General features: G+C 33.2%; 1 protein-coding gene across 1 annotated transcript in view; it reads left to right on the top strand.

Annotated features, from left to right (window-relative positions):
• Positions 1-17,379, top strand: part of TNKS (tankyrase) — a 186,947-nt gene that overhangs the window by 146,259 nt on the left and 23,309 nt on the right. Inside the window, exons 13-17 of the mRNA XM_033104145.1 lie at positions 6,812-6,891; positions 10,061-10,206; positions 12,152-12,317; positions 13,774-13,993; positions 14,306-14,415. Coding sequence (XP_032960036.1) covers positions 6,812-6,891; positions 10,061-10,206; positions 12,152-12,317; positions 13,774-13,993; positions 14,306-14,415 — 722 coding nt within the window. The remainder of the gene's footprint in view (positions 1-6,811; positions 6,892-10,060; positions 10,207-12,151; positions 12,318-13,773; positions 13,994-14,305; positions 14,416-17,379) is intronic.

Raw genomic sequence — 17,379 nt, 5'->3', positions numbered from 1 at the left:
TGCTAGATACTTAATTTATTGAGGAAGATCAAGCATAAAACTGATACAAAAATAAACACTAGTTTCCAAAGCCCAAAAATTAGACAAAATAACACAGTCCACCTACTGAAAAGTGATGAACTTGATACAAAAGGAATTTAATACAACTGACTCATCTTTCTTTAATTTTGTTTGTGGATTATATCTGCTCCAGAATGACATAACAAACTGGAAGAGTAACATGGAAAAGGCAACAGACTAGCAGTCCTAGTTCTTTTTCCTACCTATAGTCCAGTAGCTCTTTACTCCATCAAGCACAGTGCCCTCTTTTTATTATGAATATTTTATGACATTCCCTTTACTATCTAAAAATGAGTCCATAAATAATATGATCTAACTATATAGGTGCCTTCCAAAAAATCTATATTAAATGTCCTAACTATAATATAAGAGGAAATGACAGTGAGTTACAATAAAATAATTTATAATTACTATAATAGTAATTACTTGAGCGTGACTACACTAGAAGACAAACATCAACCCCACAAATTTCTGAAGGGCCTCTAAAAAGTACAGCCCAGTTGAGAATAACTACTATGCACTGAAATAAGGGACCTTTCCAGACGTACAGAGATCAGGATGTGTGTTACTCGAGTTGAATCAGAGCTAACCAGCCTCATAAAAGTAACACTGTGCCACATTGTGAAACCTGTTACTAGGATTTATTTTCCTCATGCTAGTTCATCCTTGGGTAGTGATCATTCTACTTCACTCTTAGATGGTGATCTTTAGACAGTGGAATGAAGTAAGACATGACTAGGCCATCTTCACTATCAAAACAAATAAGATCTATCTGAAGGAGTGGAATTTCCTATTACAGGATTTCAAGCTTGAACTGTGAAAAACAGGACTTATTTAACTTCCTGTTTCTACAGGGCGATGGAACATTTGCTTAAAGAAGATAGTTCTTCTTTGACTAGAAAAAGTTTTTGCCTTCTCAATAAAATCTTATAATTTCTAAAAGGTGTTATTTTTGTTAAAATATCCTAAATTTTCCTCTTAAACTTTTTACTACCATGTTTCCCCGAAAATAAGACTGGGTCTTATATTAATTTTCGCTCCAAAAGACACGTTAGGGCTTATGTTCAGGGGATGTCTTCCTGGAAAATCACGCTAGGGCTTATTTTCCGGTTAGGTCTTATTTTCGGGGAAACATGGTAAGAACAATTTAATACTGAATTTTAAGCTAGGTTCTATAAGTTGTAACCATAAATCTGGCAACATAGCTTTTACATCAAACTTTCTAACAATACTATACATAATTTTTAAAGATAATTTACAAAATGGGGAGGAAAGGATTGAATAAATTAAGCAGATTAGATCCATTATTTCTTTTTAAAGTGTCTTCTAATTGAATGCAGTTAGAATATATGACTCCTGATAAACCATAAAATTAAATACTGAATCATACATGAAATAATTTTGATAATTCTTCTAAAAAATTGATTTGTAAGATAAAACATTATATAGGTAATTAAATGCTTAATTTAGTACATGCCAGAACTTTTTAGTTTAATTCTTCATATTCTTTGTTGATCTGGAAAAATAATAGAAATAATACAATTATATGGTAAAATCTTATCCTTAGAAAGGTTTTCAAAAATAGGAATTATTTCTTGTTTGAAAGAAGGTACAATTTTTTAAACTGATATTTCTACAAGAAACTTGTATATCTATAGTCTATGAACCAAGAACTAGCTGAACGTCTCTATTATACCTCCATTAACTAATCCAATTCCAGGTTATATCTATAATGACTGCTTTATTCATATAGGATGCATAATAAGTTGTTGGGGTTCTATTCTGGGAAACATTTTAAAGATTCATTTAAGTATACCTGTTATGCCGGATTTGAGAGTCACTTTTAGAAATCTTCACTTTCAGGTCCGAAATCTATAGTTGCCAACATTAATAAAGAATAAAGTTATAATTGTAAACTTCTGACAATATTTATGTGAAAAGTAATGTCAGAGTAAAGAAAATAAGCATTTTGTTATAAACCAGCATTTTTTAAATTAAATTTATTAAAATGACATTAGTTAATAAAATTATATAGGTTTCAAGTGTGCATTTCTGTAATATCATGTGTATATAAATCATGTGTATATTGCATTGTGTGTTCACCATCCAGAGTCAATTCTCCTTCCAACACCATATATTTGACCTCCTTTACCCTCTTCTGCCATCGCCTCTCCCCTTACCTTCTGGTAATCACTAAACTGTTGTTTGTGTCTATGAATTTTTGTTTGTTTGTTTGTCTTGTTCATTTGTTGTTTTCAGTTTTATATCCCACATGAGTGATATCATATGGTTCTCGACTTTTTCTGTCTGACTTATTCCACTTAGCATGATAATCTCAAGATCCATCCATGTTGTCGCAAATGGCAGTATTTCATCTTTTCTTATGGCTGAGTAATAATTCCAGTGTACATATATATACCACATCTTTATCTAATTATCTACCGAAGAATACTGATTGTTCTCATGTCTTGGCCAATATGAATAATGCTACAGTGAACATCAGAGTACATATGTCTTTACAGATAAATGTTTTCAGATTATTTGGGTAGATATCCAGAAGAGGGATTGCTGGGTCATATGGTAATTCTATTCTTAATTTATTAAAAACCTCCACGCTGTTTTCCACTGTGGCTGTAACCAATTTACATTCCCACCAGCAGTGTATGAGAGTTCTTTTTTCTCCACAGCCTCTCCGACACTTGCTATTACTTGTCTTATTGGTAATAGTCATTCTAACAACTGTAAGGTGGTATCTCATTGTGGTTTTGATTTGCATTTCCCTAATGGCTAGAGAAGTTGAGCATCTTTTGATATATCTGTTGGCTGTTTATATGTGGAGAGGTGTCTGTTGGGAGACACCTTTTTGGGAGAGGTGTCTGTTCAGGTCTTCTGCTCATTTTTTTAATTGGATTTTTTGATTATTGTTGAGTTTGTTGGAGACTCCACCAAAAAAACTATTAGAAACAATAAACAAGTAATAGTAAAGTTGCAGAATACAAAATCAGTGTATAAAAATCCATTGCATTCCTATATACTAGCAATGAAATTTCAGAAAAAGAAATGAACAAAACAATTCCTTTTGCAATTGCAACAAAAAGACTAAAATACCTGGGAATAAACTTAACAAAGGATATGAAGAACCTATAGACTGAAAACTGCAAGACGTTATTAAAAGAAATTGAAGAAGACACAAAGAAATGGAAAGATGTTCTTAAATTCAGCCAGGGAAAGAGCCTCCACTACATACCAGGGCACTACAGTAAGAATTACGCTTAACTTCCTCTCAGAAACAGTGGAGGCCAGGAGACAATGGAGTGGCGACTTCAGAGCTAGAGGACACACTGCTTGGCTTGGTCCCTCACAATATTCCATGTTCATGGATTGGAAGCATCGACATAGTTTAAATGGCCATAGTACCCAAAGCAACGTACAAATTTAATCCATTCTCCACCAAAATCCCAATGGCATTTTTAAAAGAAATAGAACTAAAAAAAAAAATCAGATTTTTATGGAATCACAAAAGCCCCTGAAAAGCCAAAGCAATCCAGGGGGTAAAAAAAGGCCGGGGGGTATCCCACACTCCCTGACTTAAAATCATACCACAAAGCAACAATAATCAACACAGCATGGTACTAGCAGAAAAACAGACAGACAGAGCAATGGAACAGAATTGAGAACCCAGAAATAAACCCACATTTATGTGGGCAGATAATTTTCGACAAAGGAACCAAAAACATATACTGGCGAAAAGAAAACATCTTCAATAGTAGATGGTGCTGGGAAAATTGGAAAGCCACATGCAAAATAATAAAACTAGACTGCTCTCCGTCCCCATACACCAAAATTCAATCAAAATGGAACAAGAACCTAAATATAAGACCTGAAACAATAAATTGCATAGAAGAAAACATAGGTACTAAACTTACGGACCTTGGTTTTAGAAATTATTTTATGAATTTGACTCCATGGGCAAGGGAAGTAAATGCAAAAGGAAATGAATGGGACTATATCAAACTAAAAAGCTTCTGCACAACAAAAGAAACCATCAACAAAACAAAGAGACCACCAACCAAATGGGAGAAGATATTTGCAAACAACACCTCTGATGAGGGGCTAATATCTAAACCAGCATTTTCAAACATTGTTTCGGAAGATTTGACTTTTCTCTCTAGAGAAAACAGCACCTGCTTTGTCCAACTGGTAGCCACTAGCTACATGTAGCTAAATTTACTTAAAATTAAATAAAATTTTTAAATTGTTCATCAGTTGTACTGACCACATTTCAGGTACTGAATAGCCCCACACGGCTAGTGGCTATTGTAGTGAACAGCATAGATAAAGAGAGTATTTCTAGCATCACAGACAGTTCTTTTGAACAGATCCCATTGACATGAATTCTTCTGATGCATATTCCAGTATGGTTATTGCATTGCTTTTACCAAATCCTACAGAGGCAACGATTTGAGGATTTGTGAAAGCTGAATTAAACACTGAAATCCCTCTTTACATTTGCACCTTGGAATGAGGTGCTGGAGTCTAACACTAACAGCCCGTCTACGGGGGATTTTTATTACAATAGCAAACTGCCTTTCAGCCTTTGAAACTTCATGTTTTTTGTTTGTTTGTTTTTTCATTCTGGTGAGCCAAAATAGAATTGAAGAAAAATTTAGAAGCCCATCTCTAGCCTTTGACCATAGTGACATATTTAATTTCATTCTCTGCAAAAGCTCTTGTGCTTATGAAGGATTGTACTGTTACAATATTTTGCATATCAGCTCATTTTCTTTTGCCTATGTTTCCTTTTTAACTTAATTTTTATATCCCTTCTTTTAATTGTGCATTTCTTTGTACAAAATTCCTGGACTGTTTACATATCCTTTCAGCTAATACTTTGTTCATGTTGTTTCTAAAAATGAATCTTTTCTAAGCCTGTTCGAGATTTATAATGGATGCAAAGTTCTATAACTTGTATAGTAATTAATCAATGTCTTTAACTAACTTCTTTACTTTCTACTCTTTAACTAGGACTAAGAATTTCTCATAGTTCTCAGAACCATTCTTATATTTGCATGAAAATTTTTGATTGATTGTAAAATTATACCCTTTGCAAATCAGTCTGCATCAAGACGTGTGCCAATTTCAAATAGTTCTTAGAATTAAAAAATTCAGCCATATTAATTTGTGTCCTTCAAATGCTAGAATCTGAAAATATTCAAAGTTCTAACTCTATATACATAAACAATTGTCATTTTATTATTCTGAAATAATAAAAAATATCACCTATAGCTATCCAAAGTTTCGGTGAGTTTTACCAACTGCCAGAATCACTGTCATAGAGACATAATATACACACCGATAAGTGTAATGTCATGTACAGTTAGAATGGAGACAAATGAGACGTGAAAGAACAGAATAAGGGCAACCACAGAAAGAGGTATGATTTGACATACGCATTGACCCCAATATAAAATAGCATGGAAGTCATTTCAGCAAATGCTTTCTGAATGTTCTCCATGTTAAAGGGAATATAAAGAGGAGCAAGATCCGATTCCTTTCCTCAACACTTCCACAAACTAACAAATGTAATAAACTCCGTTTTAAAGAAAAATAATTGTAGATATTTCAAAAATGTATTCTATTATATGAAATACTCTCCTTTCCTCCCTTTAATCTTAACATTTTATCTGTTATTATTATTATTATTATTATTATCATTATGACTAAATTAAATAGCTTCTCTTCCATTGAAGAGTACTCATAACTTACTCTGTAAAAGCATCTCTCCTGAACCAAGCATTTTAGACTAGAAAGAAGCAAAGTATTTCTTCTGAAACCTGAAACCCTTCTTGTTAGTATTACTTGATATTCCCATTTGGACAGTGTACTCAAGAAAGTTATCTCTGATCATAACATAATGCAATCTTAAATCTGAAAGAGAATTTAAGGGAAACCAGCACTCACTTTATAGGTGCAAAAACTAAGCTATGAAGTGATTTGTCCATCATCATAGTTCATAGAGCCCAGTTTAAAACCAGGTCTCCTGGACTTCAGACCTTTAATGTGTTATCTGAGTGTGTATACACATGTGCATTATAAAAGCCACACTTAATGTCCATGAGCATGCTTTTAATGATACAGTCCGGACTGTTTTCGTTAGAAACCTTTTTACTTGCGCCAATATGTAATGAATTTTTGGTTTGTTTGTACTGGATTAATCAAAATACCTTGTTTATTAGCCTCCTACTTGTAGATTTAACAGCTCGATTTAATTATATTCTACTTAGCATTTGTATCACACCTCCTAATTATACAGGCATTTTATTAAATTGCATTTCCCTGAAGCCATTCAATAAATGTGAGGTAAACAAATTTCTGTACTTAGTAGACCTTTTTTTGTACACTGATTATATTTTCTAAGATCACTGAAAGATGTTCTTGATCTCATGGTTTTATGTTTCTTCGTTCTTCTTTGCCAAGTTTTAAACAGAAAATTTAAAGGATAGAGTAGTGTAGGGTTGGAGAAGGATTTGTGTGTCTTAGGATTTATTTAAGTTTGGCTTAGGCTAAGATGTATGTATTATAGATTGAAGTAAGAAACCACTTCTTATCTGAAAAAGATTGGGAAAAAACTCTCTTATATTTCGGAATCTGACCCCTTAATCTCTCTTTGCATTCGCCCCATAATTTTCCCTCCTTAACTACTCTATGATGCCCTAAAAAACAGCAATTATCTTTCCTTCCTTTTATGCAGAAAGTACACCTATCCGTACTTCGGATGTTGACTATCGACTTTTAGAGGCATCTAAAGCTGGAGACTTGGAAACTGTGAAGGTAAGTCAGTGCTTTTAATGACTTGAGCAGCACTCTGGAACATTTGCTAACCAATTCATTTTAAGCTTGTGAAGCTTGTGAAACTACTCAAATCCAAACAACTAAGAGGATGAGCAGAGTAGATCCCTAAACAGGAGAGACCTTCAACCATAACAGATTTCCTAGTCCGTGCCTTATTTCCAGTAAACCATGTTTTAGTTGCTCTTCTTCTGGTTATGTGAAAGCGGTTTTATTTTTACTTGTGTTAATTAAAGTGTTATTTTTGGCTGCATTCATAAATTTCTAAGCTAGTTCAAGCCCAGATAATAGTACAATAATGTTTCAGTGTTTCTTGAACTTTTTCAAGAGATTCTCACATTTCCTCTAGGAACTTAATATGATCCTGCAACCATTTGGAATAATTGATATGCAGAAGATAGATTTTCTTTTCTGTGTAACTCCACTTGCCAAGAAAATTTTATCAGTTTTATTTGTGGCATAGAAATAATGGTTATAGATTTAATGTTTTTCAAATAAAAATTATATTCTAATATTGAATGTACTTTTTAAAAACACACAGACTCCCCATCTATAATCACTCTTGTAGGGGTAAAGATACCAGAAAGGGGTATGGTTTCTACGGTTTTTGTTTGGGGGTTAGTCTTGTGGTTTTGTTTATATTTCTTTTTTTTAAAGAAAGGCTGATTGCAATATTGGTATTGACAGTCATTCCAGGTTATTTTTTACAAACAAAACTATGTCATTTCTTATTAAGCAAACTCTGTTTTTGTGAGTTTTAATAAAGAATTTTAGCACTCTTGATGATATATACTGGTTGAAAATGACAGTAAACACTTTCTAAGCTCTATTTCTTAGAAATTTTATTTTTGTTTCAATATGTGGCCACGTCCAACTTCTTATCTTAAAATAACATCTAAGTTATTTAAAGAAAAATAGTAAATTTCAGTTGTAATAGCCACTGGGGAGAAATTTTAAAGTTCTGTTAGATCTAAAATTATATATTTTTTCTTAAAAATATTTTATCATTTGAAATGTATCCTAATAAAAGAAAATCTTTGAATATAAAAGTGACTAGAGTGCCTTTTCTGTATCACAGCATGATAATCTCAGTACTAAAATTCTTACATGTACCCATTATAATTAAATTAATAGGTTTTTTTTTTAATGTAAAGTAACATTTGTTACTCCATTAGTTTTGTATATAATAGGCAAATACACAGCAGCTTTCAGGTTTTCTAAAGTCTGTTCACAATAAAGGCCAACTATATTTTTATGAATGGAATCGAAGTGGCAGAAGAAAGCAAAGCACAAATTAAGTGAGAATCAAGCCTGATAAATTTCTTTCCCTAGAGGCTTTAGAAAGTATTAGAAATTATATATCAGAAGAACAGGCTCTTTGCTGAGTAACATATTTGAAATTATGGAAAGCAGGTAGGAAGGGTGAAAAATGCTTTGGCATTCAAAAAGAAGTGAAACTGAATAGAGAATAAATAAAAAACTTCCAAATATTAAAAAGCAAATGTTTAATAAGCAGAATGAGCTTTTATTTTTATAACCTGGCAAAATCAATTGTTTCTTCATTCCCTGCCTCATCCCTATTTTGCCAGTGTTCTCTGAAAAAAAAAAATAATAATTTAGAAAGTAAGACCAGAAGAAAAATTAGCAGAAGCAGGAAGCAGCTACAATCATGTAAGACACCATTGATGTTTATTACCAGTTTTTGCAGTCTTTCTTTTAGTTTATATATTAATTTGCTCACGTCTATTTAATTTTATTTTTTTATTCTCTAATTTATGTATTAATATAGCCACAGACTGATCTGTCATGAAAAGATATGTATTTGACCTTGCCAGATAACAATGGCTTTTCAGAGCGTAGAGTCTTGTGCTTTTCCACATAGAGTTGATGAAATGGTAGGCCCTCCCTTATACTGCCCAGACTTCCTTCTCTCATGTAAAAATTATGCTACCTGTTTTTACCCTGCCACTGTGAAAGCCCCTACTTAGTATATCAGTAGATACAGTAAATAATAGCTCATTACAGTGACAGGAGTGGCAGCAAGATTGTCAAATACTTGGAAAGCCCTTGCCATCATAACTTGGAAAATGCTCTCCTTTTTGACTTTTCTTCTTTTCATTGCCTTTCTTCTCATCACTTCCCTAAATTTCGGTAATTATGAAAGTAACCAACCATGTAGCAAAAAGATCAAGAGATTAATAATCAGGAAAACAGGATTTGAGTCTTTATTCTACCCCTTCCCAACTCTATGAAAAAGGGTGTCACTTAACTTCGCTGAGCCTTGGTTTATTTATCTGTAAAATGGAGATAATCATCAACTTCACAGATAGTAATTTTCTCACTGAAAGAATATGAAATGTCTTATAAATTGTAAATTATTGTTCAAATATTATTACAATTTATCGGTCACCACTGATGCTGCAGCCTGTCAGTCCTTACTTTGCTTCCTACTGCTTTGTTATCAAACATAATGGAGTTTGTGCTGAAATGGTAACGAAAAGAAGACAGGAGAGATTTGGAGGGCACAGCTGATGGAGAAAGAAGTAAAGGCCAAATACTAGAATATGGCTAGAATCTTTTGACTTGTGGAGTTAGACAAATATTTCTCCAAAGATCAAGTAAAGCAATGTGGACTGAATGGCTTTGTTATAATGGATCAAAGGGCCAAGTGGGTGGCCCAGGCATTATTAATATAATTTTTCCAGAATCTTTTTGCCTGCCAACTGGATAGTTCTGCAGTCAACCAGGGTTGGTGTTATTTGAGTAAATAATGGCTAAGAGCATGCTAGTACAAGCAGACATGCTGTGACAAGCAGTCTCAGGGAGGAAAGCCATATAAAGATTAAAAAAGGAAGGCATCAGTGGCCTTGCAAATGCTTGCTTTATTATGGGTTTTTCTTTTTGATTACAATTTTGGCCAGGAAATGTAGAAAAAGATTAAATTGCTCTGTAAACAGTAAGAATATTTGTAGACACTGTAAAACCCAGCATAGTGCTGTTTTTTTTAAACATCACTTGTATTATCTAATCTTTGGAAATAGTCATTAGAAAATTACAGTTTATCCACGATACCTGCAGTATTTTGGAGCAAAATCTGTGAATAAATATTAATGTTCTTTTTGTGTTCGTCTGTGTCTACGTGCCATAAAAGCAACTTTGCAGCCCTCAAAATGTGAATTGCAGAGATTTAGAGGGCCGGCATTCTACACCCTTACACTTTGCCGCAGGCTATAATCGTGTGTCTGTTGTGGAGTACCTCCTACACCACGGTGCCGACGTCCATGCCAAAGACAAAGGGTATGTGTTAGAATTCAGCTGTGTGGGACTCATTCTTGTGAGACTCAAAAATTATTTTGATATTTTTGAAGTCTTTGATTTTTTTCCCTATTGAAAAAGTAATGCATGTTTTTTAAGGTTTCACACATAAATTAAAACATTATAGAAATGTGTAGTATAGAAAGTGAAAATTCTATATCACCCTACCTCCTAGATTACAACATTAACATATTATGGTAATCCTCCTGATTTTTTAAATACATATCCCAGTGTGTATGCTGTGGTAGTGCTGATGGTGGTTTTAACATACAGGATCCTTGGCAATTCATGACAGACTGCTTAGCAGTTTTCTTTTTTTACCAAGTAATATATCTTGAATTTATCTTTCCAGATCAGTACTTAACAGTTTATCTCATCCTTTTAATGCCTGTATATATTATTTTATCACTTTGTATGAATATGTTTATATAGCTTATCATTTGTTTATCCCTTGGTTTGCTGTTGAAAAATATATAATCTCTTCCAAAAAGAAGCCATCCATCCGAAAGTCGTCAGTATTAATAGACACATAATTTAATTTTTATTGTAAGATATTCTATATTTTTATATTAGCTTGCTAAATTATTTCTGTTTATCTAGACAGAGTTTTTAAAGCAGTCATGGAAGCTACTTAGAAATACAAGAATTAAGTTTCACCTGAAATGAGCTTCCATATTCTGAGTTAATTTCATGTCACCTCCAAATACAAATAAGGAAGCACCTTTCTGTACAATTACATACCACAGTACTATAGAATTGAATTGAACAACTTAGACTTCAATTAACCATTATGGATTTATTTATCTTTTAAAAGGGATACATCAAACATGAATATTCAATAATATTATCAAAGTACCTTAATACCATTGGAAAGCAACTATTTGTTTCTATTTCCCATTTTAGCACTTAGTATTTTGATCTCAAAACATTAAAAATATTTAAGAAGCATTAACCTCTAAATAAAAAGGTACTTGCACCTAATTTTTGCCATTTCTTAAGTGCAACTTAAACTTACCCTTTTAATGGACCCTTTTTTATGGGGATATTTTTTGTCCTTTTATAATAGAATGTCAGCTATCTTCTAATCAGAACTTAGAATCATCTCAGAATAGTGTGCTCATAATGAGGCAGCCAGATTTTCTTATCTAACTAGAGTTTATGGTTGGAGCCATTATTTTCCTTACTGAATACTGAAGTTTCTGTATCATTTAGATTTTGAGTTTCATTGCTTGGCATCTAAATATTTAAACCTATGCACAGAAACCAAAAATAATAACAACCAAAATCAAAAGGTAGAACTTGCCTAAATAAATAAGCTAATTTGCATTGTATATTTTATAAATAAGCATACAGTTTTCATTAAGAAATCCCAAATGGAAGAAAATGTGAGCAATGATAAACCAGATTATTGATTAGTTATTCCTGAAAACACTTTGTAATGTTGCTTTATATTGCCAAGATGAAACCTGAATTAAAAGTATTGTAATGGAACCTTTTTCTGTGTGTGTGTGTGTGTGTGTGTGTGTGTGTGTGTGTGTGTGTAAAATGCCAAAACAATGTATACACATTTTAAAAAGGAAAAAACTGTATTACAATTGTAATATTCGATATATACCGATAACAAAAGATGAATACAAGGCATGTGTATCCATTTTTTTGGCACCCCTGGTATATATGTATATTGCTATGTAATTTATATCCATCACCAAGAAACTAAGGAAGTGCTTATGTTGAAAGGGACATTTTTGAAATTATTAATCTTTATTTAGAAATGGATGACTATATCTTCAAAGCCAGAGTACTTTTTCTTTCTAAGTGAGTGTTCAGTACAGTCAATGCTGTAGAAGAAATATATTATTTTTATTATAAGTAGCATTTTAACTCAACAATTTGTTCAATGTCTTTAAAAGAATTTTCTTTTGTCTAGTGGCTTGGTGCCCCTTCATAATGCTTGTTCCTATGGACACTATGAGGTAGCTGAGCTTTTAGTGAGACATGGGGCTTCTGTCAACGTGGCGGACTTGTGGAAATTCACCCCTCTACATGAAGCGGCAGCAAAAGGAAAATACGAAATCTGCAAGCTCCTTTTAAAAGTAGGTAGTTTTAAAAATTATAAATACAAAGTAATTATTAATTTTTGTGGTTAGTACATAAAATTACATCAAAGTAAATTATTCTATTAAGTGCAATAAGTGCTGTGGAGACAGCTTCCATTTTCCATTTTAGGGGGATGTTTAAGTGTGATATCGTGAAACTTAAATAGCTTTGAGTCGTGTCTGAAGTACCTTTCTGAACTGATTTAAGTTCAATTTGTCACCATTCGTCAATGTAGGTTTTGTAAAGAGTTGAATCAGTTTGCATTGCTTATCTAATACTAACAGTATTAATATCAGAAAACATTTGTACAAGGAGAAACAAGTTTTTCAGTCAAGTTTGATTTTTTCTTTCTGGCTATTATTGTTAAACTCATTCATCATTATTAAACATGATTTAAACATACATCTTATAAAAACTTTATTTTAATATCAGGTTTTTATTAAAGTATAAGATAATCTCTAAACAGAAGTTATTCATATAAATTTTGGAAGTATACATGAAATATTAGAAACCAGTAGTTATATGGAACTAATTCAATAATTTTGTGTTCTTTTAAGAATGTGACAAATGACCAGACAATGTATGTATGTAGTTTTCTCTCTATTTTTTTAACTAGAGAAAAACTTGTTAAATATAAATAAAATTCTTCCGCCATTTTTATGGTATCAAATATGTTGTTATGAGCCTTGAGACTATAACTGTATTTGATACTCATTTTTATTTTAACTGGTTAGTAAGAAATAACTTCCAGGTCACTGTGAATTCATTGTGTAGCTTGGTTTATTCCGAATTTCTCCAGTGGGCTAATAGCAGACTTTCCGGCCCATAATAAAGATTCTTGACTTTTATTTACTTTATTTCATAGGTCTATGTAATTAAACTTATAAAATCAAATTGTTGATACATTTATACCTAATTTCATGATAGATGTTAAGACTTACAATGAAAATATTTTAAAATTACCCATCTTACTGATTACCTTTATAATTATGTACTTTCTCTGCCTGTGTGTCTTCCTCTTCTCACTTCTTTTTCACAATATGCATTGAATATGTAATTGAATATGTAATCTTTATGTAATTGAAATCTGGTCAAAATTAACATTTTTAATGGAAAGGCCATTCTTTAAAGGAAAAGATATTTCCAAAGACAGTTGGAGTCTGAGAAAGTATATCAGATGACACATAAAATGTACTCAACACCTTTCCCCACTTCACCGTCACCATTGATCCTGAGGGTTGGGGCTTTTGTTGAGAAGTAGATAGAAAGCTGACCCAGTTCATTGCTACGTAGGGAATTTGCAAAATTGAACAAGGTATTGCCTCTGTTGTTCAAAATACATGTAGAATAGACATCTTTCCTTGGATGAGTGAAGGTGAAGTTAAAAATAAACAAACAACCTTAAGAAAGATACTATAGAAAATACATACTCCATCTGGTTCTTCTTTGCAGCATGGAGCAGATCCAACTAAAAAGAACAGAGATGGAAATACCCCTTTAGATTTGGTAAAAGAAGGAGACACAGATATTCAGGACTTACTGAGAGGAGATGCTGCCTTGTTGGACGCTGCCAAAAAGGGCTGCCTGGCAAGAGTGCAGAAGCTCTGTACTCCGGAGAATATCAACTGCAGAGACACCCAGGGCAGAAACTCAACCCCTCTGCACCTGGCAGGTAAGCATCACCAGCACTTCAAGTCTCATAGTCCTTTCTTTGATACCTAGTACAAATTAACGGAGATGAAAGAAATGCTGAGCATAACGAGTACTATTTAGTAAAATGCTTTTGATTGACATAATTTTTTAATATAATTTCTTATTGTAAAGGCTTTTAATTATGTGATAATAGTATTAGCTTATGAAGCAAGAAGTATTAAACTTTAACATTTTCTGGTCCTTATTATTTATATACACACACACACACACACACACACACCATTTTTTTTTCCTTTAAGCTGACATGTTTGCCTTTTTTCACTCTTAATAGCAGGCTACAATAACCTGGAAGTAGCTGAATATCTTCTAGAGCATGGAGCAGATGTTAATGCCCAAGACAAAGGTGGTTTAATTCCTCTTCATAATGCAGCATCCTATGGGGTAAGCATGCTAAAGTGCAAGTCTAGAAAACTTCACTGGCATTTACTGCTTTCTTAAATATATACTATGCATGGAGTAAGTAGATACCTATCCAATAGCGTAATTGAGCACAATTGTAATCTTCTATTCAGAATGTTTCTAGCCATCCCAGTCAAGCTTAACTATCTTGGCCAAGTACCATGCTTTTTGTAGCTTTTTGGTCTCTTCAACATGATCTACCACAATGATAGGTGTGTAATGGCTGCACGGTTAATATTGATTGATCCAGATAATAAATCTTAACTCTACCTCAGGTAGATTTGAGAAACTGTAACAGCCAGGAGGCTTCTTTTTAGGCATGGGAATTGTGGTTGCTTATGTTGATCGTCAACTTTTTAAAAATATTCAAGTACATGGTTGAGCTGTTAGTACATATGATTTGCTAGAGTTTGAATGACCAGCTAAAGCCCTGCAGTGAAAGGCCAGAGTCATTCTCTCAAAGCACTGTAACTGTGAGCAGCTGGAGAGGAAGGGGAATGGATTACACAGCTGTGGTGCCATGTGCTGAAACTGACTGCCTGGGAGTCACCAAGGCCCACTTCAGGCCTAATGAATCACACAGGAATAAAACGAAAGCTCATGCGCTTGTGTGTTCATCCACTTAGTCCCTATTTGACTGTCACAATCTGCAGGCGCCAGATTGTACATACCAGAGAGCTTCTCACAGTGGGACTCACTACTGATGAGGACAGTTTCTGCATTTGCCAAAGCCTGACAAACTACAAGTAAAAACTAGTCACCATGATTTCCGTATTCTCTTACTCTCTTCTTCCTTGCCCTTCATTAAATTCAGGCCCTCATAGTCTTTTTACATTGTATTTGTCATTTAAAGCATTTTGTGTTGCAGCTGGATTTTAAAACCATGTTAAGTGGACTCTGTCTCCAGGGAACATTCCAAGAGCTCAGTTCCTTTTCTAGACCTTCTAGTTTAATACTTTGCTCATGTATTGTATGGAGCTGGGCTGTAGCTTGTTTATTGCATTTGTCAGCCTTAAATTTCAGTTCCTATTTTTGCCCCAGTGGTGTAGCTATTCAAAAGACTAAGAATTGTGATGTTAGCATACTTGGGTAGTAATATACTCCTTTCTCTTTATTGCTCTTTTAGAAGTTTCTCAGCAAATTTAAAAAGCATGTAACTGGTTTCTCCAAGCATAAACTATGAATTCAATATAAAAAAAGTTTAATAATATATACCATATATATAATTTATTTTACACACACACATTATTTTCTTTGGTCTAATTTTGGAAGCCTATACAAATTAGTCTACCAAATTGTTATTCTGCCAATATACATAGGAAGAGACTAAAATTAATCATCAGAAACACAATTTAAATATCCTATAACCTTACTATGGAGAAGCTTCAAATTATTCCATGCTTTTATATTAACTGAACAAAAATAGCTGTTCTTTTCAACATATATCCTTTGAATAAGAGAGATAAATTACTAGGTTTTGTTTTAAGTAATTTTGATAGTACCACAGATGGTACCTATTTTTATCTTTTGTTTGAAGATCAATTTTATAATGATGATGTATCAGTCATATTCCCAAAAAGATCACAAAACACAGCCTGTTCTCAGAAGCCCTAATCTAATTATGCTCCTTTTTTTGTCTTTATATTGTCAAAGTCAATATGGAAGCTTTAGTTGTCTGATTTGTATTTTTCTGATAAGTTTCCTTCTCTTTGTTTTCTGAAATTACCTTTCCTAAAATTAATAAGAATTTGTATTATATTTTTTAAAAGCTTTAATACTTCCTTAGAAAAAAGTGCCTTTTCTTTCTGAAGTGTCCAAGAGAGCCAAGACTGTCTTAAGGACAATAGGAAGAAGTAATGCCCTAAATCCCATCTTGGGGTATTTCTGTCTTTCCCTTCCTCATCTCTTCCCATTCTCACGAAAGTCAGCTTCAAATGACTCAATATATTGTAGTTGAGCAACAGCATAAGTTAGAAATATTCTTAGCAGATAATGTGCTTCAGAGTTAATTATCAAAAGTAATCCAGTTATGCCAGGAAATGTATTCATAAAGAACACAAATGTGCCAATTGCACAAAATTATAGAATACTGGAGTTGAAATGGATTTCAGAAATACTTTAGTGGTAACCAAACTAGTATTCCTAAATGTGTTTATAAGAATAAAGTTATTTTTATTATTCTCAAAAGCCTAATCGTATCAGCATTACCTTTGCATAGTCTTAAGCTTAGTTTATAAGGACTTTTGGGAAGAAGCTGAAACCTTTTGCTATACAGAACTTGTTATTTGAAAGAACCTACTCTCCCTGAAACTTTCTCCTACATTGTTTTTCATAGTCCTGCCTCTCTTTAGTTCTTCTACAGTTCTTATTGCCCCTTTTGTCTTCCACTCTCCTTTTCAAAATGCCGTTCTCAAGGTTTTATCAAACCCCTGGTGATTATCTTTCTGTATGCCTTTTCTTAGTGAGCTAATTTATCAAGTAGCTACAACTATCAACTTAATATTCCATTTTGTCATCCCCTCAGTGCCAGGCACTTAGGTGGTTATTCAGTAAATGTTTGGTTGGCAGGTGAGGGGGTAAGAGAAGAAGTGAACAAATAAATGACGCCCTCCTGTCTGTGCCTTTTGTGTCAGACCGTTTACAAAGCATCATTGCTTTGGTACTTTGGTACTTTACGTCAAAAGCTGTGTACCCCAAGTGAACCTTACCTTTCTTATAGTTTCATTCCTACTTAAACTTCTACATTTGTTTTTTAATCTTCTAGACCAAATTTTTTTAAAAAGGTAGTCTTCTTGACTTCTCTTTCCTCCTCTGTAATTAATTTAGTCTTTCTAAAACCCAGTATTTTTTTCTTTCAAAATTTCTCCATTAACTCGTCTTTTTCATTCATCTCTAACCATCCCAGTTCAGAATCTTGTCTGCTGCTGACATTTCTTCACTCCCTAA

The sequence above is a fragment of the Rhinolophus ferrumequinum genome, chromosome 4 (assembly GCF_004115265.2).
Source record: "Rhinolophus ferrumequinum isolate MPI-CBG mRhiFer1 chromosome 4, mRhiFer1_v1.p, whole genome shotgun sequence".
Lineage (NCBI taxonomy): Eukaryota > Metazoa > Chordata > Mammalia > Chiroptera > Rhinolophidae > Rhinolophus > Rhinolophus ferrumequinum.
Note: the sequence above shows the minus strand (reverse complement) of the source record. Positions and strands in the feature narration are given on the sequence as shown.